General features: G+C 39.1%; 2 protein-coding genes across 6 annotated transcripts; one reads left to right on the forward strand and one right to left on the reverse strand.

Annotated features, from left to right (window-relative positions):
* Positions 1-1,109: 1,109 nt before the first annotated feature.
* On the reverse strand, positions 1,110-19,455 carry LOC106587636 (electron transfer flavoprotein subunit alpha, mitochondrial). Its single transcript, XM_045709132.1, has 12 exons — positions 19,309-19,455; positions 17,579-17,644; positions 17,047-17,128; positions 16,750-16,832; positions 15,788-15,887; positions 14,745-14,855; positions 14,448-14,549; positions 14,281-14,331; positions 14,011-14,108; positions 5,954-6,019; positions 3,635-3,679; positions 1,110-1,291 (listed from the first exon to the last, which is right to left on the reverse strand). The coding sequence occupies exons 1-12, from the start codon at positions 19,453-19,455 to the stop codon at positions 1,256-1,258; spliced, it is 987 nt and encodes a 328-aa protein (XP_045565088.1). The 3' UTR covers positions 1,110-1,255.
* On the forward strand, positions 19,348-24,421 carry LOC106587637 (insulin gene enhancer protein ISL-3). 5 transcript variants are annotated; one of them, XM_014176208.2, is made up of 6 exons: positions 19,348-19,541; positions 19,975-20,164; positions 20,654-20,916; positions 22,231-22,511; positions 23,177-23,344; positions 23,671-24,421. In XM_014176208.2, exons 1-6 carry the CDS (start codon positions 19,484-19,486, stop codon positions 23,785-23,787), a joined length of 1,077 nt encoding a protein of 358 aa, XP_014031683.2. In that variant the 5' UTR covers positions 19,348-19,483; the 3' UTR covers positions 23,788-24,421. The 5 variants fall into 5 exon arrangements, with proteins under 5 accessions (XP_014031683.2, XP_014031682.2, XP_014031681.2 ...); XM_014176207.2 differs by having other exon boundaries at positions 19,350-19,541; positions 22,228-22,511; XM_014176206.2 differs by having other exon boundaries at positions 19,351-19,541; positions 22,231-22,523.
* Positions 24,422-26,945: the final 2,524 nt, after the last annotated feature.

Below are 26,945 nucleotides of genomic sequence, written 5' to 3' on the forward strand. Positions count from 1 at the left end.
ATTGTTAATTAATAACAATCAAGGCTTCAATCAAGCAGGCCTAAGTGTTTCAGAAGTATTCATTAAGACATGGGGATAGTAAAGTGGGGGTTGGGTCTAATGTTATTTGAGGACCTGGATCATGTGAAGAAAAGTCATTATGGGTTTCAATGAGAGCTGATGCAGCGTTTTATTTACAGCTGAACGATTACACCACCCTCCTTTGGCAACAATGCTTTCCCTCTACTTAGGGTTAGCGGAAGAAACGTTTGGTGTGTATGTCGTAACAAATGTATTTGCATTCTTAATTAGATATCCTTTGATATAGTGTAATTGAGCACTTCAGTGTTCATTCAGAAACTACACAACATTTTGAAACACACTGATTTTCTTTGTCCTTTTTAAATGTGCCATTATCCACCATGATATATAACACTATTATCCTGATACTGTAGCTTTCCATTATCCACCGTGATATATAACACTGTATTATCCACCGTGATATATAACACTGTATTATCCTGATACTGTAGCTTTCCATTATCCACCATGATATATAACACTGTATTATCCTGATACTGTAGCTTTCCATTATCCACCGTGATATATAACACTGTATTATCCTGATACTGTAGCTTTCCATTATCCACCATGATATATAACACGGTATTATTCTGATACTGTAGCTTTCCATTATCCACCGTGATATATAACACTGTATTATCCTGATACTGTAGCTTTCCATTATCCACCATGATATATAACACTGTATTATCCTGATACTGTAGCTTTCCATTATCCACCATGATATATAACACTGTATTATCCTGATACTGTAGCTTTCCATTATCCACCATGATAAATAACACTGTATTATCCTGATACTGTAGCTTTCCATTATCCACCGTGATATATAACACCGTATTATCCACCGTGATATATAACACTGTATTATCCTGATACTGTAGCTTTCCAAAAAGGAAAGCCCAAACATCCATTTGATCATATTTCAAATCCTCAACAAAAACAAATTGAACAAGTTGTGAGACATTGTAGCGTATCCACTAGCTTTATTATTAATTAAAAAGATATCACAATCAAAGATGTATTAGATCTAGACATTTTAAGCACCCATTTCAAAATGCACAAGAAGCATGAAATGCAGTTTAAGGCAGGATTTTCTTTTGGGTAGCTAAAACTGGCAGCTTATAAGGGGTTAATGTTTCGTCTTCAGATTTCGGAGTATTATAGGATCTTGGTTGGATCATGATGGCGATCACTTCTTCAATGCTGCAGTCATCTCAGGAACAGCCTGCAAGTACAAACAGTTCTCATACCCCTGACAGTTTCATTGGCAACAACGACAAAAGACACATCCATTGTCTTTGACTTATCTGAAATCAGAGTGTACGTAAACACAGGTAAGATGAGAACTATTGTCACAGTTCTGGACCTGCCTATTATTATTATTGCTGCTTACCCATCACTTCAGCAGAATATTACTAACTTAAACACCTAGTCACCTACACCGGCCGATCACATGCAACGGCACTGGTTAATAAATTATGAGGCACAGCCAAACAAATGGAAAAAGCCACTAGGCTTTCACTTCTCACAAAGGGTCCCTCTTGAAGTGTGTGGCAAAGCTTGGGCACTGTATCTGGAACCTCCGTCTTTATGCCTAAACTAGAGGGTAGAAGTGCTGCCTGGAACCCTGTGGCGTTGAGCCCTGCCAAAGTTACCTGAGCATGTCAATTAGGAGTCAATAGGTGAAGAGGAACACAGAATCAATATGAAAGCCAACACCAGGCAGTCCCCTTTGTTTAACTATCAGGTGGTATTAGTTCCTGTTAAGGTTGAGGACTGGAAGTTACTCTCTGAGCAGGAGGTCCTCTCATGAACTATCCACTGATACATTTACGAGTTCAATAATTCAGTACATCTGCTTTTTCATCAGGTGGAATATACAGTTCCAAATGGTTCCTATTCTATCAATCCCAGTAACTGATTTACCAGGTTTGGATTCAGGCACTCAACAGAGAAATGTTTACAGTCGGAGAGAGTAAGAACTCAACTGCATTTTCATTTAAACATGATTTCACTCAGTGTTATTTTAGGCTTATCCCAGAAACCTAGTTAACGGATTGTAACTGAATAAGGCACAACTCAGTAGGGAACAAGGTCTGTACAAGTTTTGCTTTCTGAGATTAAACAACTCAATAATATTCAAACATATGAGAGGGAAAACCAGACATTAACATTGCCTTTAAACAGGTCAAATAGATGGCTGCACCACCAAGCTAATGAATCCATTGTTTTAGACTGAAAGGCAAATGGAAGGTGCCCTTTAATGATTTATAATGATACACCTAACTATTCAATTCATTTTATCAATCAAACTCATTTATAGAGCCCCTTGTACATAAGCATTTGTCACAAAATGCATTTACAATGACATTATTACACAGGAATACTTTTAATGCGTGTCTAACTCTGACAGCCTGGGCCTCTGATCACAGGAAATGGCCTGCGGGAGGTCTCTAGTGAACCAGGAAGTGCCTCAATGTCACAATCAGAGAAGAAGAAGAGTGAATTAACAGTGACCATTAGACATTGCCCTTAATAATTGAAATGTTTGAATAAAGGCTCAGAGGGAGTCAGTTTAAATGCATTAAAATTAGTCGATCAGTCGTTGATGTGTCTTATTACAGCGTCATTAACTGAGGAGGAAATCTGAGATCACCTCTTGTGCTTTTCAAATGTATTTTGCTATGGTATACTTAAGCAATAAGGCACGAGGGGGTGTGGTATATGGCCAATATACCACGGCTAAGGGATGTTCTTAACCACGACGCAATGCGGAGTGCCTGGATACAGCCCTTAGCCGTGGTATATTGGCCATGTACAACAAACCACTGAGGTGCCTTATTGCTATTATAAACGGGTTACCAACGTAATTAGAGTAGTAAAAATACATGTTTTTTTCATACCCGTGGTATACGATCTGATATCCCACGGCTGTCAGCTAATCAGCATTCAGGGCTTGAACCATCCAGTTTATAATAATTTATAGCTAATTAAGGACCTAATTCAGCCAAAACCAATGTTATATTTGTTTTTATCAGGAAACCACTTTTGGTAGAATAAGGTCCATATTATTAATATAACAAAATACACATCGTATTAATAAACCTATTTTAAATCCTCCTGAGGGCACTAGAAGAATGACTCTTAAAGGAGAGATGGACAGGGTGTGACAGGGATCTGGAACGATGGCATGAGGGTGTGATGGATATTTCCCTCAAGACTCCTCACCACAATTTACCCATCAGGACTAACCAGATCTCAAGTACATGAACACTGACACTTTAAATGCTGTCATGAATTAGAAATACTGGGCAACATACAGGTTAAATCCAGTGTATCAGTGTTGACTTTGATAACACTCATAGCACTTCACTAAACCTATACAGGGTGTGGTGTACAATACTTCATTTAGCCAATGCTGAAGATCTAGGTCCACCTCCTTAAGATGAACTAAATATCTACCTCCATATAGGGATTCATTTCACACCTTTAATATCACAATATCTAATCGTGTCATCATTGACAGTCTTACCTTGAAGAGATCCTCCACTAAACCGTAGTCAGCTACCTGGAAAATAGGTGCCTCTGGATCTTTGTTGATGGCAACGATTATCTAGAAATAAAACACGTGTCACAGTTCGTCTCAGTACATGTGTAACCGACGTGAAATGGCTAGTTAGTTAGCGGTGGTGCGCGCTAATAGCGTTTCAATCGGTGACGTCACTCGCTCTGAGACTTGAAGTAGGGTTGCCCCTTGCGTTGCAAGGGCCGCGGTTTTTGTGGCGCGATGGGTAACGATGCTTCGTGGGGTGTCAGTTGTTGATGTGTGCAAGGGTCCCTGGTTCGAGCCCAGGTTGGGGCGAAAAGAGGGACGGAACCTACACTGTTACATTGATGCTGTTGACCCGGATCATTGGTTGCTGCGGAAAAGGAGGAGGTCAAAGGGGGGGTGAGTGTAACCGATGTGAAACGGCTAGTTAGTTAGCGGTGGTGCGCGCTAATAGCGTTTCAATCGGTGACGTCACTCGCTCTGAGACTTGAAGTAGGGTTGCCCCTTGCGTTGCAAGGGCCGCGGTTTTTGTGGCGCGATGGGTAACGATGCTTCGTGGGGTGTCAGTTGTTGATGTGTGCAAGGGTCCCTGGTTCGAGCCCGGGTTGGGGCGAAGAGAGGGACGGAACCTACACTGTTACACATGTACTAACCTGTCCTCTGAATGAAAATGCAAAGCGGTATGCATACTGTACATGGATTGCCTCAGAAATTTACTGGAGGCTAAACCAAACACAAATCATAAATTACAAAGATACATTGCTATGTAAACTGTTGATCCACATCCTAAAGCAGAGTCAGCATCCGGAATTAGGACAATATCAGTCACTATGATGAGAATCAAAATTAAGTAAAAGATTATTTAAAAAAAAATGTGTTGTATTACCATCCCTTACTACTCTCTCATGTTATACACACACACTATGCTTTCATGACATATTGCATAGCTTGTTAAAGCAGCAAGCATACAAACCCAAATTAGCTGCACTTAAGTGATGTCACTTATGAATGTGTTTTTTTTTTAAAGTGGATGAAAGTGATTTTGAAAACAGCTCCATGACATCAAGCGGCTGGATATACGTAGAAGCAGAGTAAATCTCATACAAAACAAATAGATATGGGACTATGGCTGCATAATAGTACATAATACTGTGGTCTGACACATTCAGAACACATCCCACACAAGACACTCTACTCTCCTCTTAAGAAGCTCCGAAGCAAGAGAGAGAAAATACAAATAAATTATACATTCTTTAAAAAGCTTCTTCAGGTTCCCTTTTAAAACATACTTCTTAAGTGCACGGGATCCCGGAGCAGATAGCTCGCCTTGGTGGAAGAAATCCACTCAGGAGACTGTTGTCATGGCTACGAAAGAGTTTTTCCATTTTTCATTTACATAAAACAGTTCTCTTCCAGGGACAGACATATTCTGCCCTCCACTTGTTGTAAAAGTGGGTCAACTACAGCGAAAAGAGGAATACAAATAAGAAAAAGTACTCTGCCCAAGTTAATTCAAATCCTCCTCATATATAGACGTATTCTCAAAGAGTGAATTGTTTTAATACTATTAGTTAGGTAAATTGGTGCAGTTGTATGACACCCATTCTGGCTTTTTCAAACCTGCCTCTACAGTAAGTGTTAACTGGACTGATTAATGGAATGGGTGATCTTTATACTTTCAGATAACTTGAAGATATCAAATGATTGACTGAAGATTAAAAAAACAGTTTCAAAGAGTTGTAAATTATTTTAAATTAATTAATACATGTTTTTACATTAATATAATTTATTTTAAATCAATATGACATTTAATCAGTATCCCCATTTTTTTACTGTATGTATATCTTTACTTGTTAATCCATCACTAGTGCATATTCCATAAAAGGCGGTAGAATAAGCTTAGCTACAAGAAATTGTGATAAACATGAGGGTGAGACGTATTTATCACTCTCCTGGTGACAAGGCGCTACATCACAAAGAGCTCCGAAGAATTGAATAAAATAAATCAACACCACAGTTAATTTAGCAATCAGACGCACAAGCACCATAACTATACGTACTTATGCATGACTTACGACAGCAAGAATCAGCAAAAAACAATGTTTTAAAAAGCACAACCTCCTTCAAAAATATATTGCTCTATAAAACATATCCTGTATTTTTTTTGGAGTACTACAAAAATTCAGAACATCTTGCAACCTCAAATAGTTTTTTAAATCCGTAGAACAAATATATTTACATTTGTTTAAATGAGAAGTATTATCCACAAGTAATAACACAGCTATACCACAATAATACCACTAGCTTATGTAGACTGCTTAGTGTGGTGTGCTGTACCTTGCTGTCCTTCATCCCAGCCAGGTGCTGAATAGCTCCAGAGATGCCCACTGCGATGTAGAGTTCCTGGAAATAAAACCTAAAATGGCCAGTCAGTATATAATAATGTAATATCAAAAATGTAATTCATATAATGAAAAATTTATATTATTGCAATAATACTACATAGACATAAATAAATAAAATAAATCAGCTTTCAAGTTTTAATAAACAGAGTGTTTATTGTAGGGAGAACAAAAAAAATCTATTGAAAAAAAATAAATCAGTCTCAACCAAATGAATGAAAAGGTTTGGCCACAATATGATATGTAAGACTATTGATTTAACCATTACTTTTCAACAACTTAAAATGAGAAGATGATGCGTGTTTTCACACAGACATACACAGCATGGCCATCAGAGAATCCCTATGACCACAGCCTTACGAGATGGGCTCTCCTAACCAGTAGTCTGGTGAACCAAGTTGCTGTGACCATAAGTGACCAACACCAAAACCACAAACTGAGCCCCAATCCCCCGGAACCCTTTACACCCTACTCTGACCCGGTAGGCAGTCAATTCCTGACCATACATCTCAATGGTTCTGACCAGAGTGTGGTCCTTTAGGGTGTCTGCCAGCCAGAGTGTGGGGGCCTGGGCCCCTGGCTGCAACATTACCATCCATTCTCCAGGGAGCAGCACATCAATTGCTTTCAGCTAAATGCACTCACATATGAATATTTCAGTAGGATTTAATGTTTCAGCTGCAGCCCCAGAGGAACAGAGCATCAATTTGTGAACACAGTTCTCCCGGAGTTAAAAGCCAGGCCGGATAATACAGTATGAAAGGCACTGTCAATCCAGAGGCCTTTTTTCCCCCCAGACTGGGAGAGAGAGAAAATAAAAAATAGAAAAGTTTCTCCCCTTTAGCCTCCAAGTAGGTCCCCAGCTGGGTATAAACAGCTTTTTGAAAGTTTTCCACTACAAACTGCTATACTTGGGAGGGTCATTTAGCCCTGGATGTTTTTAAAGTATATGTAGGGAGAGGAGGAGAATGGCCAGACGATTTGCCAAGCTTGGGCAGTTTTTCCCTCCTCTTCTGCCTGGTGTTTGGTCTCTCCACAGCTGCTGTGAGCCGTGGCAGCAGGGCAGGGACTTGGTGCACCCGCTGGCCTGTTAATAAAATCCCCCAAAGTGATGCTGAAACCCAGTGGTTCACACACCACAGCTCCCCTCAGGTGTGAGAACACAAGCTCCTGTACACACAGCCAGATTGTGACACAACTGAGTTAATCAACCAGGTGATCACGGGATGCTGCTGTGTGCAAACAGACAGCAAAGGACAACAGGTTGGCTAACGATACTAAATACTGTTAGACTGGCTCGGTGGTATCTCAGGACTGAGTCCTAGAACTGGTTTGACTAACGATACTAAATACTGTTAGACTGGCTCGGTGGTATCTCAGGACTGAGTCCTAGAACTGGTTTGGCTAACGATACTAAATACTGTTAGACTGGCTCGGTGGTATCTCAGGACTGAGTCCTAGAACTGGTTTGGCTAACGATACTAAATACTGTTAGACTGGCTCGGTGGTATCTCAGGACTGAGTCCTAGAACTGGTTTGGCTAACGATACTAAATACTGTTAGACTGGCTCGGTGGTATCTCAGGACTGAGTCCTAGAACTGGTTTGGCTAACGATACTAAATACTGTTAGACTGGCTCGGTGGTATCTCAGGACTGAGTCCTAGAACTGGTTTGGCTAACGATACTAAATACTGTTAGACTGGCTCGGTGGTATCTCAGGACTGAGTCCTAGAACTGGTTTGACTAACGATACTAAATACTGTTAGACTGGCTCGGTGGGATCTCAGGACTGAGTCCTAGAACTGGTTTGGCTAACGATACTAAATACTGTTAGACTGGCTCGGTGGGATCTCAGGACTGAGTCCTAGAACTGGTTTGACTAACGATACTAAATACTGTTAGACTGGCTCGGTGGTATCTCAGGACTGAGTCCTAGAACTGGTTTGACTAACGATACTAAATACTGTTAGACTGGCTCGGTGGGATCTCAGGACTGAGTCCTAGAACTGGTTTGGCTAACGATACTAAATACTGTTAGACTGGCTCGGTGGGATCTCAGGACTGAGTCCTAGAACTGGTTTGACAGAAGAATCTATGATATTCAATGCCTTGAAAAGCATATGAAAAAAGGGTAAAAGTGGTCCCATTAGAAGTCTTTATTTTGTTATATTTGTTCTGTAGGCCTACAAGTGACAAAGCTTGTGAAGATGAGAAAATTATAAAAAAAAGTTATCACTTGAAGTTATTACTTTAGTCCTCTAAAATCCTAAGTAAAAGAATATATCAACCTGCATCATCCAGAAACCACCAATGCCTATACAGTGCTCTCACTTAATAGCCTATATTATATATTTTTCATAATTTGTTCCTTATGACAAAACCTGAAACAATTGTATGTCATTATTTTAATCAATTGTTATTGTATCCCATTTCAAGTAAAATACTTAGTCTTTGTAAGTAATTAACAAGAATACAGTAATTGAAAACATGAATTTTGCCAGCGTTGTTTTGACTGGTACATTGAGTCAAGCGGAGGTGTTGCTCTCCTCATTTAAGTGACATGGCGCCTTGTAAAAGCCACTAATAAGTTTTATCCTGATGAGTGCAGTTCATAATAAAATACATGACAATGCATGTGTAAACTAAAACAGGCTACTGACAGTTACACTAATAAGGTCATAATGGCCCAGGTTCCTGAAGCCAACAATGCAGAAATGCCCGCAGGCAGCAATCAAAAATGTATCCTAATTATCATGTGACTACTGCATTACCTCTGAAGAATGATAAATTATAAATCCACAACATGGTTCTCCTCTCAGACTGGCATGAGGAAAGATGTGATTTCTTTTGGGGGGGGTTAGAGCGTTTCTGAAGGCTTGTCATGGAATTATGGAGAGACTTAGGAGGTAGAATTAGTAGACATACCATCCACTGCTTACTGTGTAGGGAATATACCTACAACTTTAAATATATACAGTACCAGTCAAAAGTGCAGACACACCTACTCATTCAAGGGCTTTTCTTAATTTTTACTCTTTTTTTACCTTGTAGAATAATACTGAAGACATCAAAACTATGAAATAACACATATGGAGTAACCAAAAAAATGTTAAATACATGAAAATATATTTTAGATTCTTCAAAGTTGCCACCCTTTGCCTTGATGACAGCTTTGCACACTCTTGACATTCAACCAGCTTCACCTGGAATACTTTTCCAACAGTCTTGAAGCAGTTCCCACATATGCTGAGAACTTGCTGGCTGCCTTTCCATCACTCTGCGGTCCAACTCATCCCAAACCATCTCAATTGGGCTGAGGTCGGGTGATTGTGGAGGCCAAGTCATCTAATGCAGCACTCCATCATTCTCCTTAATGGTCAAATAGCCCTTACACAGCCTGGAGGTGTTGGGTCATTATCCTGTTGAAAAACAAATGACAGTGGGACTAAGCGCAAACCAGATGGGATGGCGTATCGGTGCAGAATGCTGTGGTAGCCATGCTGGTTAAGTGTGCCTTGAATTCTAAATAGAAATCACTGACAATGTCACCAGCAAAGCACCCCACACCATCACACCACCTCCTCCATGCGTCACGATGGGAACCATACATGCAGGGATCATCCGTTCACCTACTCTGCGTCTCACAAAGACACGGCGGTTGGAACAAAAAAATCTCAAATTTGGACTCATCAGACCAAAGGACAGATTTCCACTGGTCTAATGTCCATTGCTCGTGTTTCTTGGCCCAAGCAAGTCTCTTCTTATTGGTGTCCTTTAGTAGTGGTTTCTTTGCAGCAATCCGACCATGAAGGCCTGATTCACGCAGTCTCCTCTGAACAGTTGATGTTGAGATGTGTCTGTTACTTGAACACTGTGAAGCATTTATTTGGGCAGCAATCTGAGGTGCAGTTAACTCTAATGAACTTATCCTCTGCAGCAGAAGTAACTCTGGGTCTTCCTTCCCTCTGGCGGTCCTCATGAGAGCCAGTTTCATCATAGCGCTTGATGGTGTTTGTGACTGCACTGACTGACCTTCATGTCTTAAAGTAATGATGGAATGTTGTTTCCTCTTCGGTTATTTGAGCTGTTCTTGCCATAATATTGACTTTTACCAAATAGGGCTATCTTCTGTATACCACCCCTACATTGTCACAATGGATTGGCTGAAACGCATTAAGGAAAGAAATTTCACAAATTAACTTTTAACAAGGCACACCTGTTAATTGAAATGCATTCCAGGTGTCTACCTCATGAAGCTGGTTGAGAGAATGCCAATAATGTGGCAGCTACTTTGAAGAATCTGAAATATATTATGATTTGTTCAACACTTTTTTGGTTATTACATGATTCCATGTGTCATTTCATAGTTTCAATGTCTTCACTATTATTCTACAATGTAGAAAATAGTAAAAAAATAAAGAAAAACCCTTGAATGAGTAGGTGAGTCCAAACTTTTGACTGGTACTGTATATAAAATATTACTGTAAATAGTATATTATTACATTTGATTACATCAATTATATTTCCATTGACCTGATTTGTTTTGAATATTAATTGCAATACACAAGCAATGAATGGTTACTGGTTTAGGATGTTGCATATCATAGCCTTCTGTCATTGTGTACAATGTAAACAGGAAACAACAATATTGGCAGAGTTGTCCATTTTGAGGGGCAGGGTGGACTCAGCACTTAAGTCTCCTTCCTAATGGGACTGGTAAATCATTTAGGACCTTAAATCAGCCATTAACTACATTACAGCCGCTTCAGACTGCCCTAATGTGGGTCTGATGACAGCTGGGATATCCCTGTCGCGAGCCAAATGACCCATTTAGCCTTAAGCTTATTCAATTGAAAATAATTTAATAATGTCACAATACAGAGTATTGTCACACAATGTGATTTTGTTTGTATTGTTTAGGATAACAAGTGTGTGCTTGCCTGTATTAATTCCCTTTAACCTGATGTAGCAGGCATAAGAGAAACGCCTGAGCGGAGTTCCAACATTCGGTTTTCAGCAGAAAAGGAAGCTAGGTTGAAAATAGATGTATCCCTGAAAACCGGAATATGCAACTCGACTAAGGATAATTCCCTTTGCTGTGAGGGGTCTGTCTTGAGGCTTGTTGGCTTTGCCAAAACATACACAGCCTCTGCAGAGTCTTGGCACACACACACATCTGCTAACTAAACACACTGTACACACAATTGAATGTAGGAGACAGATAGGCTATCTTTGGAACATCAAGATCGAGAAAATACAGTGCATTCGGAAAGTAATCAGACCCCTTGACTTTTTCCATATTTTGTTGTTAGACTTATTCTAAAATTGAATAAAAAAATATTTAAAAAATGACCTCATCTACACACAATACCCCATAATGACAAAGCGAAAACAGGTTTTTCAAAATGTTTGCAAATTTAAAAAAATAATAAAAACAGAAATATCTTATTTACATAACTATTCAGACCCTTTGCTATGAGACTCGAAATTGAGCTCAGGTGCATCCTGTTTCCATTGATCATCCTTGAGATGTTTCTACAATTGATTGGAGTCCAGCTGTGGTACATTCAATTGATTTGACATGATTTGGAAAGGCACACACCTGTCTATACAAGGTCCCACAGTTGAAAATGCATGTCAGAGCAAAAACCAAGCCGTGAGGTCGAAGGAATTGTCCGTAGAGCTCCGAGACAGGATTGTGTCGAGGCACAGATCTGGGGAAGGGTACCACAAAATGTCTGCAGCATTGAAGGACCCCAAGAACACAATGGCTTCCATCATTCTTAAATGGAAGAAGTTTGTAACCACCAAGACCCTTCCTAGAACTGGCCGCTCGGCCAAACTGAGCAATCAGGGGAGAAGAGCCTTGGTCAGGGAGGTGAACAAGAACCTGATGGTCACTCTCACAGAGCTGCAGAGTTCCTCTGTGGAGATGGGAGAACCTTCCAGAAGGACAACCATCTCTGCAGCACTCCAACAATCAGGCCTTTATGGTAGTGGCCAGACTGAAGCCACTCCTCAGTAAAAGGTACATGACAGCTTCCTTGGAGTTTTCCCAAAAGTCACCTAAAGACTCAGACAATGACAAACAAGAGATTATCTGGTCTGATGAAACCAAGATTGAACTCTTTGGCCTGAATGCCAAGCGTCACGTCTGGAGGAAACCTGGCACCACCCCTAGGGTGAAGCATGGTGGTGGCAGCATCATGCTGTGGGGATGTTTTTCAGCAGCAGGGACTGGGAGACTAGTCAGGATCGAGGGAAAGACGACCGTAGCAAATTACAAAGAGATTCTTAATGAAAACCTGCTCCAGAGAAGAATGGGAGAAACGCCCAAAATACAGGTGTGCCAAGCTTGTAGCGTCATACCCAAGACGACTCGACGCTGCAATCGCTGCCAATGTGATATAAAAAAAAAAGTTTTACATACACTACCATTCAAAAGTTTGAGGTCACTTAGAAATTCTTGTTTTTGAAAGAAAAGCACATTTTTGTCCATTAAAATAACATAAAATTGATCAGAAATACAGTGTAGACATTGTTAATGTTGTAAATGACTATTGTAGCTGGAAACAGCTGATTTTTAATGGAATAGGCGTACAGTGGCCCATTATCAGCAACCATCACGCCATCGCAGCTTCATTAAATAGCACCCACAAAACACCAGTCTCAACGTCAACAGTGAAGAGGCGACTCCGGGATGCTGGCCTTCTAGGCAGAGTTGCAAAAAATAAAGCCATATCTCAGACTGGCCAATAAAAAGAAAAGATGAAAACGGGCAGAAGAACAGACACTGGACAGAGGAACTCTGCCTAGAAGGCCAGCATCCCGTAGTCTCCTCTTCACTGTTGACGTTGAGACTGGTGTTTTGCGGGTACTATTTAATGAAGCTTCCTGTTGAGGACTTGTGAGGCGTCTGTTTCTCAAACTAGACACTAATGCACTTGTCCTCTTGCTCAGTTGTGCACTGAGGCCTCACCCTCCTCTTTCTATTCTGGTTAGGGGCCAGTTTGTTCTGTGAAGGAAGTAGTACACAGCGTTGTACCAGATCTTCAGTTTCTTGGCAATTTCTCACATGGAATAGACTTAATTTCTCTAGACTGGTGAGTTTCAGAAGAAAGGTCTTTGTTTCTAGGTATTTTAAGCCTGTAATCGAACCCACAAATGCTGATGCTCCAGATACTCAACTAGTCTAAAGGACAGTTGTATTGCTTCTTTAATCAGAACAACTGTTTTCAGCTGTGCTAACATAATTGCAAAAGGGTTTTCTAATGATCAATTAGCCTTTTTATCATTTTAACTTGGATTAGCTAACAACGTGCCATTGGAATACAGAAGTGATGGTTGCTGATAATGGGGCTCTGTACGCCTATATAGATATTCCATAAAATCAGTTTCCAGCTACAATAGTCATTTACAACATTAACAATGTCTGCACTGTATTTCTGATCAATTTTTGGTTATTTTAATGGACAAAAATAAGTTATTTTCTTTCAAAAACAAGGGCATTTCTAGGTGACCCCAAACTTTTGAACGGTAGTATATATACAGATGCAAAAATGTCTAAAAAACTAGTTTGCTTTGTCATTATGGGGTATTGTGTGTAGATTGAGGGGGGAAAAACAATTTAATCCATTTTAGAATAAGGCTGTATGTAACAAAATGTGAAAAAAGTCAAAGGGTCTGAATACTTTCTGAATGAACTGTAGGCTAATGAAGGTCAGCAAACGTGCACATACAGTTCAATTAAAGTCATTCAACAAGACCAAACATAATTACATTTGTAAACCAAAATAACTAAATTGAAATATAATTTTACAGAAAATTTAATGTGATAGTTGATGCTGAAAAACTGAAACATAATCATATACAATTTATTAAAGTTATTATTTTCTTGTCAGGTTGCTCACTAAGAAATATTTTACGTTGGTTTCCGCTGTGACACAGTGAAATAACAGAGACAATAAAAGGGTGTGTGTTGTATCACTGACAGGTGCTACAATCTTGCCAGTCTGGCCAACCTGCATGTCATTGGGGACATAGCCAGCATCCACAGCAGCTCTGGAAGCCCCCACTGCATTCACAACATACAGCAGGTTATTAATACACATGATCATACCACGCAGTTACACACAGACAACTGACCACATGAAGAGCACACTCACACACTTCCCACTGTCCCTCACGCATGAACCCACTCACTCACTCTCAAAGATTCTCGCTCTCCTTCTCTCTGATGTACACACACATCGTTATTTATACCTGCAGGTCGTACAGCAGTTTGAAGTTCTCACCGCTCTTCAGCCCTCGTCCTAATGGGACAAAGAAATCAAGTGTTTGGTCACAATGACCTAACAGAATGAGAGGCCAGGGAATGTGAATGACACATTGGCTGAAGCAGTCAGACAGTGTAAAGCTAAGCCCTTACCTCCGGACACCACCACTTTGGCACTAGTGAGCTCTGGTCGATCGCTCTTGGTCAGGCTCTGCTCAAGCCATTCTGACATCCCCGCAGGAGAGGGTGAGGCAACTGCAACAGAACGGACAGACATATCTATCTCAAAACGCAGACAAATTAAATGTGCAAAATATTCTTTACACTAGCATCTGAATATGCTGCTCGCGAGCCATAATCAGGTATTGAAAACATGAATATGTGTTATGATGAGACAGAAAGGTTACTGAGTGGTGCTGCTGTCAACAGAGTAATGGAAGAGTACTGCACCCTGTTCAGTAGCAGCACTGCCTCGCTCCACAGCAGCAGGTTCAAAGGAAGTTCCCCTCACTGTGAACACCTTGACTTCCTCATTGCACTTCACTGTGGCCAGGGCATTACCTGTAGCAAAGACAACACATACAGTAACACCACATACAATGTGTTTGCTTGGTTATATTGAGATATATTCTTAGAGCAAAAAACCTCAATATGAAAAAGTATTTAGAAGAATTTGGTGATTCAATAAAGCTTTTGCGTTGTTGGTTATTATCTGATAAATGCCATTGTCTGTTTTACATGCGATGCAATTCAGGCAATTCTATAAAATACAATTACAAATGTTCACAGTAATAATTAAAAACATAAAAGAACAGACTTGCATTGTAATTATTTGCATTGTAAGAACTTGCATTCTATGAAGCTAGGGCGGATCCTGGCATATGCATTGTAAATGACTAATTGGACTGTCTGACAACACCAAAACATCCAAGTGTAAGACCTTTGTCTGTCAAAAATGCAGCAGCAAAATGGTTAAAAAAAAAAACCTCCACTGAATTTCCAACCAGGAAGAGTAAGGCTCTTGCCAAAGTTTAAGTGGATAATTTTAATCAGACCTATCTATATTTTATGATTATAATGTGCCCAATCAAAATATGATCTGAGCTTATTCTTGTTCAGGGAGGCTTTTAGGCTTTCAGACTGACAGCTGGGATGACTAGGGTGGATCTCTATAGTCATTAAGAGGTCAGAAACAACAACAACATGAACTACTATAGCCTCATCACTTTACAAATGAATATAGAACAATCATCTCCATTTAACCCCTGACCCCAGCCCATTAGCAGAGCACTACACCAATACTGAAATCTATCCAATCATTTATTCTGCTGCTTACGTATGCATTATAGGTTGTGCTAAGAACAGGCCTGCAGCGATAAGAAACTATTTTGTAATGCATAATAATTACAGTGTGCTTACAAAATATTTGGGGTAATTTTATACCTCAATGGAATAGTTGTTAATTATAAAATATATTACAACAGGAATCTCACCAGCGTAAATTGTTCTAACGAAGGTGTCTTGAGATTTGACCTCGGTGATGTCAGAGAGAGTTGCAACATCCAGCTTGGCTGACACTCTGGGAAGGAGATTCTGTTGAGCATAATACAGTACTGAGATGATATGCTTTAATTCAACCATATCACCCTGTGGATCTCTCAGGACACAGAGAGGTGATGGGAGGTTGATTGTTTTAAAATGGGAATGTTTCTCAACATTTTAAGGACTTGGCAAAGTTTGGTACAATAAAGACAAAACTGAAACCATTACAAATAATTTGTCCCTACGGAAATAGTTTATAGTAGATGATGTCAATAGTGCTATAATACCATGACGGATACAAACTGCCCTCTGTGTTGGATAAAACTAGCTTGGGCTACGGAGACTCAAATACAAAACTGTGAGAAGTTTAGCCCAAGGATGGACAATGGAATTCAAAGTCATCTTTGACAAATGATTGCTGATGATGTTTTTAGTAAAATAAATTAAATCAAATACCAGACAGTATTAGGATGCATCATCTAAAACACATTCATCTACTCAGGGAAATCGAGACCAGACAACCCAGCCTCAGTCAATATGAGTTGGATTACAATACATAAGATATTGTTTAATGCATCCTAATTCAATAGAAATACCATTAGATCAGCAAGTTGACAGTTCTATTGCAGAATGACAGATTACTGGGGTAGTAATTGAGGGGTAGTACTACACTTACTGGGTAAAATTGGAAGGAAAAAAAACTTTCAGAAGCATTAAAGCATAATGTTTAAAAATGGTAAATCAGATCAACTAGATGTTGCTATGATTATAAAATGCGCTAAAATTCATGCATGTCTGGATACATAATAAAATAAACTTCCCATGATAAGGAAGGATTTGATCATTATATAGCTATTAATAATATGGGGGAAATGCAGACATGTGAACACTTGTGTTACAGTCAGTAACTCACCTTCCCAAAAGCAGAAGCTCCTGCACAGACGTGTGTGAAGTTGAACTGTTTCTGGGTAGCAAGAATCAAAGGAGTCAATTCCTCTGTATGGAGGAAAGAGGACCAGGGTTAAAGTACATATTTAGACCAAAAGGAAGTATCATGCCATTCCATCATTCCAACAGTATATATCATCTAAACTGTAAATAAACATCTCCGGCATCTGTATTTGAACTAAGCATTTCCACACAGACCTCAGAACGTAACAAAAATACTCCATCCCAGAATGAAGGGACTTTCATCATTTCCAAAAATCACCTGGTAAAAGTCCTTTGTAGCAGTCATGTTGAGCCACTAGAATCTTCTTGACCCCCTGGACTTTACTGATCTGGTCTGCAACCTGTTAAAGAAGAAATCCAACACAGAAATAAACAGTTAACCATATCAACCAGCTGTATATCATGAAAGAACTACATTGTACTGCACAAGGGTGACGTAGTATGAAATACCACATTAAAACATAACTTCCATTGATGTGACTGAACAGCTGTTAGGGCAGGAGTAGCCAACCCTCCTCCAGCAGAGCTGGGTGTATGCAGGCTATTGCACAAGCCTTTCTGAAACACACCTGATTCTACCCACCAGAATCACCATTAGCCTAGCTGAATTAGGTGCATTAGTGTAGGGTTGGAGCAACATTTGGCCAGGTCTCTCTTGCATAGAGATATTTAATCTCAATGAGATCAACCTGGTAAAATAAAGGTAAAATAAAAAAAATAGCATGCACACTGGTAGCACTCCAGATAAGAGGGGTTGCCACCTCTGTGGGGCATCGTAGTGACAGTCCTACCTTGGCTCTCCTCCCACCTTGCTGGCAGCAGTAATGGCGTTCAGTGTGATGGGTGTGAGCACTCTGCTACTGCCAGAGTACTGTGAAACCTCTGGGCCAGACAGGGCTGCAGGAGAGAACACAACCAATCTCCATAATGAAACTGCTTTATAAAGAAGACTTAGTTTAGGCCATTGAATTGACATTTCTGATTGTCAATAACTACTATTTTGGTATTTTGGCCTTGAATGATAAACTAGACAGCTGGCATAGGTTTAGGGCACATTATAAGACTGGCTCTATCAAGTTAACAGTGTAAACAGTAGTGTGTACAAAGGTCAATATAAAACACTGTGCACGACAGGGAATCAAGGCAATATGAACTGTTTGTCGAACACCAAAGGGAAGGCTATAGCCATGTCAGGTCAACTGTGTGTTTTGTCCTCCAAGATAACAAAATCACTTGCTAGTTTAACCAAAGTCAGGTGACACACTGTACTGTAGCTAGTTACGTTGCCAAAATGTGGATTAGTTTCATGCTCTACTCTGACACGATAACCGTTAATAGCTACAATGTATGTAGATAACAGTGCAGTTGTAAATTAGAGTGAAAGTATGTTGTCGACATGCCATGTCCTCAACTGACCTTAGACAGACTTCAGTCAGACTAGCCAACTAGACGTTGGTGGCAATCTGAAACGGTAGAAGAAATTGCTGTATTTGCCAACACTGGAGTTTTACTTACCAATTGTCCCAAACTTCTTCTGTTTATTGCTGTAAACATAACTGGCTAGCTTTCTAGCTAATCAGCTACATTTTTGCTTGCTATTTGCCTTGATCTAAACAAAGAGACAGCTGAAAGGATGTTCATTCTCCACTCTTGTATCTCGCGACAACAATGTAGTCTGATCTCTCCGCGTCTCTTTCACTTTAAACAGTGAACTCAGAGAACAGCCCTATCTAATCATTTCATTATGAATTCAAAGGCCCTTTAAAAGTGCAAAAGACCAGGGATTTGAGAATGCATGTACTGTAGGCTATACAATACATGGTGTAAGCATTCCATTCCATCCATAGACATATATTTATTCCACGACATAAACATTTATATTTAATTGGAAAAATTCAAGCTTATGTAAAATTATATAATGAGAGCCCTATACTCCAAAATTGCGAGACAATGAAAAGAACCTACCTACATTTTATTAATTTGATATATGAAATAGAACAAATTTGTGGATACATTTTATTTTATTTATAACTAAAAAGCAGGTACCAGTCTAGAGTGGCTCACTGCGCTGCTATCCTGTCCCGGCATTAAATTGTACTTCTAATGTTCCTCCAGTAGGTGTCCTTGTTGTTCTCGAGTAGATGGATGGACTGATTCACATGGTGTCAGCTGTCAGGACGGGTTTCTGTGTGCATTCTCCTCTGTCTCAGGAAAAACATGCAATTTACTCCTTACTCCTCCTAATTACAATTCCAATGTAGGTCTAACAAAAGTGTACAGATTTAAAATAATTAGCCGTCATTGTCAGGAAATAATGCATCAACCAAAAAAGCTCTCCATAAACGTAGGCAAATATCCAAACACCATAATTACCTTCGAATTACCTATTGCATTCTAACAAATAACCAACTGTTTCAAAATAAATAAACATTTTGAACTACTTAATTCTTTAAAATCTCTAGCGAGACTTGATATGACAGTGGGAATATGTTATGTGGGACGAATGGATGTCCAGTTTTACGCGTGACGTCAGAGAGCGTGTGGGACACTGCAGCGCCTCTTCCCGGGGCCGTCCCACAGTCCGAACTGAAGTTATCAGACAGCCAGGCACAGGCCACTCACCTCCCTCCTTTCTCCTCTTCTTCTCCTTCTTACTTATTTTCTGCATCTTATCGCAATCCCGTCATCATTCCTGTATGGTGGATATTATTTTCAACTCTTCTTTCTTGGGTGATATGGGGGATCATTCCAAAAGTAAGTGGCATTTTTTGCATGTATTTTTATCCGCCTTTCACAGTGTTGTAGATTACCCTACAAATCGTAGCCTCTGAAATTAAAACATATTCTATTATCGCATTCCAATGCCATCGTATTTCATATATTTATTTGCATAAATCAAATATAATATATTCGTATTCGTATTGTTTTGTTATCCATAAAGCGGACTTTTTCTTGTTTATATTTCATTTTATCTTAGATTTCTTTCAAAACGATTGTGCATCATTTCAGAACAGGTCTTAGTCATTGGAATGTAATACAGTGAGAAACTGGGAGTATTTCGCTCTGTATAAGACAATTTAAGACGAAGAAGTGACATGTAGGCCAGTGGCTCTCAAAAAGTGTGATTTAAGGTGTCAATAACTGCGTACATGGGAAAGAATGGTTGCAATGTCTGTGCTCTCTGCAGAGAAGTCCGGATTCGCGATGTGTGTAGGCTGTGGAAGTCAGATACATGACCAGTACATTCTGAGAGTTTCCCCGGACCTGGAGTGGCATGCAGCCTGCCTGAAGTGTGCAGAGTGCAGCCAGTACCTGGATGAGACATGCACTTGCTTCGTACGGAACGGAAAAACCTATTGCAAAAGAGATTATGTAAGGTAGGGATTGAAATTCTTTGGAAATAATTTGTTAGTGATTGAACGTATTTTAACGTTGGTGTGAATGAGGAGGTAGCCTACAAACTAATATATAGTATATCCATATACATGCAAGACTTGTACCTAAATCACAGAGGCTTATTAGGCCTAAAAATACAAATATCCTTGTTTTGGAAGGTTTACAAAAAAAGTGTGCCCAGTCTGTGTAATTCCATGCAAAATGTATCTCTAGTTCAACGCATAAAAGGCCATTTGACCTACAATTAAGCAGCTTTTCTACAATTAAAATAGTTCGTTCAAGTTAACTTTTATACTTTGATCCTGGTTAAACAATGCACAGTAATATGTATCTTAGCCTTGTTTTCTGACGTTCGAAGTAGACCTAGTAATTTAAAACTTGGAATAAAAACTGCAGTAACAACAAATCAAATGACTGATATAAGTTGTTGTTTAATTCCATATATGTTTTGTTTCATTTATTCCTTGCAGGTTATTTGGAATAAAATGTGCAAAATGTAACCTGGGATTCAGCAGCAGTGATTTGGTGATGCGAGCCCGGGACAACGTGTACCACATCGAGTGTTTCAGATGTTCCGTGTGTAGCAGGCAGCTCTTGCCGGGGGATGAGTTCTCTCTCCGGGACGAGGAGCTGCTATGTCGGGCGGACCACAGTTTACTAATGGAGCGGAGCTCCGCCGGAAGCCCAATCAGCCCCGGACATATCCACTCCAACAGATCACTACACTTAGCAGGTCAGTTGCACATCCAAAACAACACCACCACTGACTTCTGTAATAATAATAATAATAATAATAATAATAATAATAATAATAACAACAACAACAACAACAACAACAACAACAACAACAACAACAATAATAATAATATGGAAGCAATCATCTTAATCAGAATGATGATATTCATTGTTATATTAATGGTCATAACAATAGCCTGCTAATAATAGTCCCTAAATATATTTCCTAGAATTATCGATAGGCCTAATTTTATGATCATAACGATCGATAGACTCCAGGAAAAAATAAGATGCAAGCTTTGAGTCATTAAGATGTCAATAACTAAAAAATATTAGGCAATTGGCGACCAATATCAGACTGACCTTTAAACTTTTCCATGGAAAATCACTGAGATATGATTTCATTTTTATACCAGGCTTTTAAAATTGATAGATTTTCAACATAAGTGACGTTTGATTTTTTTAAGGATTTTGATATGATATTTACATGACTATTTAATAGTGTTGACCCAATAATACAAATACTGTAGGCTATAATAACTTCAAAGGTTAGGCTAATCCCTACTCCTTGACGTTAGGCCTATAAGGATCATCTGGATAACAATAAATACGATTTTACAGATAATCTCTTAATTTGAAAATTAAAGAATTGTAGTAGATAGAAATGTTAACGAGTAGGTCTACACACAGTTGCTGTTGCCTAATTGACTATTCCTTTTTAATTTAACAAAAACTTAATGCATGACATAAACAAGGAGTGTGTCATAGTGCGTGGATGGGAATCTGTAGCCTATTGAACTATAATGCAATAAAGCTTACATGCTTTTAGAATGACATTGTCATTGGGGCCTAGACATAATTGTTGCTCAATATGGGCGATGTATTTTTAGGGGGGAACACCAAGATCAAATGGAGTACGTGTGGATGGAGAGACTGTTATCGTATATATATATACACGATAACAGTCTCTCCATCCACACGTACTCCATATATATATATAGATATAGATATAGATATATATAGATATATATATATATATATATATATATATAGATATATTGATATATATACATATATATAGTATAACGCATGGCAAGAGTTGAATAAGTTATATTTTAGATGAATAAGAGTAATTGACGGTCTATATAACCTATGGCAAGGAACATACTCCAGGAAAAAAACGCATTTGCATAGACTAGAATAATAATTTATTATAACAATAATAAAAATAACAATAACAATAATAACAATATAAGTCAAACTTTAGTTAATTTCCTTTTTTATTAAATATAATTCCGCCTCTCTTCAGCAGAGCCGGTGACAGTACGGGCACCACACCGAAACCACGTCCACAAGCAGTCAGAGAAGACAACACGAGTGCGAACCGTTTTGAACGAGAAGCAGCTCCACACGTTACGGACCTGCTACAACGCCAATCCGCGGCCAGATGCGCTAATGAAGGAACAACTGGTGGAAATGACCGGCCTCAGCCCAAGGGTTATTCGAGTTTGGTTCCAGAATAAAAGATGCAAAGACAAAAAGAGATCTATTCTCATGAAGCAACTTCAGCAGCAGCAACACAGTGATAAGACTGTAAGCATCTTCGTAAGTTAATCTCGGAAACATTTTTTATACTTCTATTAGCCTATTACTTTTTCTTTATGTTTGGTTCATCGTTGAATCCTTACATTTTTGCGATAGTTGAGGTATGTCAGCACAGGCTGGTCTCATAGACTAGACATAACATAGTAAACGAAAATCCGGGATATAAGAATTGCAATTAGTAACATATCATACTAATTGTAATTCGTAACATTTTATACGAAATGGATGATAGACATCCACAAATGAATGGCATACCAAACGTACATATCATACTAATATAGATCTCCAAGATTTGCGTTTACTATGTTACGTCTACCCTTGAGTCCAGGTTGGTCAGCAAAGAAGTACTTGTGGCCAAATGGTTACCTCTTAAAGGCAACGAATTCGTTTCTCTGGAATGATTTGACCAGTGCCACACTTGAATAACCCTTGGTCCGAGGCCGGTCATTTCCACTAGCTGTTCTTTCATTATTGTTTTTCTGTATTCAACCTGCCAATAAATAATTAATCAAGAATTCAATTGTGCATGACCTGTACTGGAAAGCAAAGACTACAGAACAAAATCCCAACATTCTGATCTGGGAATTTGATGGTTTTCTTCCTCTACCAAAGTGTAGATTTAATTTGGATTTCCTATTCTAATCTCGTATTAGAGTCTACAGGGGCTCACAGGTACGCCTCTGGTTGCCAGAAGCCCTATCAGGCACGACAACACGGTGCAGGGTAACTCGGTGGAGGTGCAGACCTACCAGCCGCCCTGGAAGGCCCTCAGCGAGTTCGCCCTGCAGAGTGATCTGGACCAGCCGGCCTTTCAACAACTGGTAAGAGAGAGGAGACACACTGGGGTATTCTAAACGTACATGCTAATGTGGGTGCACATGTGGGTACGCGTAATTACGCACGAACACACATTCAAACTCTCTCTCACACACACGAACGCACGCACGCGCGCAAACACACACACACACACACATTCATTTAGATGATGACAATTTCTGAGTTTTTTTCTTCACTTTAATGGCATCAATTTAAAATGTATAAGTAATAACGTTAAATGGCAATTTTCAACGTCAGAAATGGCAAAATTTGTAGCCTAAAGAGAGCCAGAACAGATTTATTTTGACATCACTGTCTTTGCACATTACAGGTGTCTTTCTCGGAATCGGGTTCATTGGGAAACTCCTCCGGCAGCGACGTGACTTCTCTGTCATCGCACTTACCCGACACCCCGAACAGCATGGTACCAAGTCCCGTGGAGACGTGAGACCGGGCCACCAGCCTCGGTCCCAGGCCTAGCATGTTCCCGCCCCGGTCCCCGGTCCCCTGCATGTGACCAGCTCATCACAGCGTTCTAAAGACAGGAGTCGTTTCGGACATGGAGAGGAAAGTGACATATTCTCAATTTTGAACAATTACCTAACGGCACTATAAAGCAACGCGTACGAAAGCCCTTCTTCTTAAGACTCAGTTCAGCATTTTTGAGGATATCAGTGACAAAACAAAAACCGAACTTCGTTGCATGAACCGAAAGAAGATAGAAGATTCTCGTGATGGATTTACAAAACAGCCTCCCTCCATATTACATTGGAGCCATTTGATGTCGAACCAGATGGACATATTGCAATTCATTGTGAACATACCGTGTCTTGGTTTCGTTGTGTGATTTTTGATACATTTGTTTCGTTATCAAGTCCATAGACTCGTGTGTTTGTCTTAAAAAGGAGCATGATTTCCGAAGATTATATAAAACAGATTCTTGTTGTTAAATATTTGATCTTAATAGGAAGAGGGCAGGTTGTTTGAGCCTCTCTAACAAAAGTAAGTTATTGTTATTTATTGTCAGGACAACGATTCATAAAGGAATTAATAACTGATCAAAAATAAAACTGTTAAATCTTTATAATGTCTAAGGTACAATCTTTGCATAAAGTCTTATACAATTCCCAATATAGGCTTACACCCCCGTTCCCTCACTCAGCCTGTGACGTGCAGTTAATCAAGTTGACCAGTGGTTATTTGAGCTATAGACATCAAAACCTTCAACCAAAGGTATTCCCAAAACGAGTATGCTTCACGCAAACCTTATCGGCCCCCAGTTCCCCGAGCTTCTAAACCACAGAGGTGTAGGCCTATATACAACAAATCAAACACCAATATATTTCTGAATTGATCAAAATAATAATTGTGCTAACAAGGTGAATAAGTTTACAATCGGTTTTAGTTCCCTATTTATCCCTGCATTAGGCTTTAAACCACTGCGAAAAGTAGGCCTATTAAAATTGCGATACAAAATGATGGATTAAAAAGTCAATGATCGAATACTGAGGGTCCATTGATGAAAGCATTTGCATATACATGTTGAACGTTCTGACTATTATCAGGCTAATCTGATAGGCCTATTGATTTGGGGGAAATCTTTATTATCGTGTTATTATGTTGGTTTTATTACGCAGGCTATTTCAGCATTTTAACTTTAAAAAACATTGGAGTTTAAAACTTGCATGTGGAATGAACAATAATAATTGTTAAAAAGTAAATAAGACACCCTCAATTTCAGGGTTAGCGCAGCCTACCTAATGCTGAACATAATAGTTTTTCTGAGGCTGGGAGATTGGAATTAAGGTGGATTGGCTTCTGGTCATTTACTTTCTAGGGGCGATTTTTTGTTGTGATCAATCCAGTTTCACTGGTTAAGTCACAAGTCTAGACAGCCAACAAGGGTCGGCGGCTTCTTATCTGCGCCTGGCATCACCTGCAAACGATACATTGAATGAAGCCACAACAAACCCACTTCTCTCTTTGGAAAGAGTTAGTTTAGGGGAGAGACCAGCTCGTAAACCCACCCTAATCTGGCCGCAGTTTATTTTCATTCCACTCAGTCAATTGCGTTATTTCGCACGGGTCAGACGTCTCAGTAATGACATCTCAGACCAAGTACCTATGTGTGTTTTTAACCGGGCTACGTAAAGACTAGGCTACCTGGACACAATTAGTTAGCACTCATCAAATCATTTGAGATAATAGGAACAAATAACAAAAAAAATACTGTATAGCCTATTATTAATTATCCCATTTGTAGTTGGCTATAAATTCCGTTTAAAAGTGGGTCTAACTTATTATTTTAATGTCTGACCATACTTTCACAGGATCAAAATAGACTCATGAATGGAACTCTATATCTCGTAGATTTAATTTAATTTAATTTGTATTAAACATCATTATCCTAATTCAACTCAACTATTGGCTAGACCTACGATTTATTGATTGATTGATTGATTTCATTATAGTGTCATGCATCTTCATGATTCCCAGCCCACATGGGCTTATACACTGTAATACAATTATCATACTTATATATGGACACACTTAATACCTACCTACCTACCTACCTACCCACCTACCTACCTACCTACCTACCTACCTACATACATACATACATACATACATACATACATACATACATACATACATACATACATACATACATACACATTTGCATTCCTAATGAAATTAAAACAACTGAAAACACAAAACAAAAACCTATATCTAAATCGGAAGTTTGAATGACAATGGGTAGATAATAGATGTGTAATTGAGCTGTTTTAGAGATGTTGCAGGAAACAATGCTGCCTGTTAGAGATAACCGGAGATAACCAGAAGTTACTGACAGAGGAATAACAATATTGGTGCATCTAGCCTGGAGAGGAAAGTTTCAAGAGGCAAATGTCCTAGATACACAATTATTATACTGTAGATTCATAACATTTACAAAGTTGTATTCTTCACTTTAAGGTAAAACACATTTCAACCCTATACACTCAAAATGCCTGGAATATTTAATTTCGATTGTGAATTAAGAGTAGGCAAAATAGTGTGGGAAAAGGATAGGCCTATGGTAATGTTGTTGGAATTGGTTGGCTATTTCATACACAATCGAAAAATCGAAGCGAGATCATAGGTCAAATTAACATGTGAACTTTATCAAACCTTAGTCAATCTGACCTATTTCATTGCAGGAATTTCAGAGTAGGCCGTAGCAAAAATAGTGCATGATATCCTGTCGAATTGGTTGAATTTCAGATAGATTTTAACCTATACTTCTCATATATATTGATATCCTACAACATAAACATATAAAAATACTTAATAATATGAAATCATTTTTTATTAGACTTTAAAAAAAATACCACACGACAGCCATGACATAATCCTATAACATCAACCTGAATTCGCTTTAATTGATGCTTTGCACAGGGCAGCCTGGAGAAGACCACTGCATATTTACATTTATTTTATTACGTTTCCGGTTGAGCTTGCTGATAACCGTGCCAGTTAAGACCTGTATGATTTAATCACTATTGGCAACACTAATTGCAAAATAAAATATAAAATCATGACTTAAGAAATTCCATGAAAATGACT

The sequence above is a fragment of the Salmo salar genome, chromosome ssa26 (assembly GCF_905237065.1).
Source record: "Salmo salar chromosome ssa26, Ssal_v3.1, whole genome shotgun sequence".
Classification (NCBI taxonomy): Eukaryota; Metazoa; Chordata; class Actinopteri; order Salmoniformes; family Salmonidae; genus Salmo; species Salmo salar.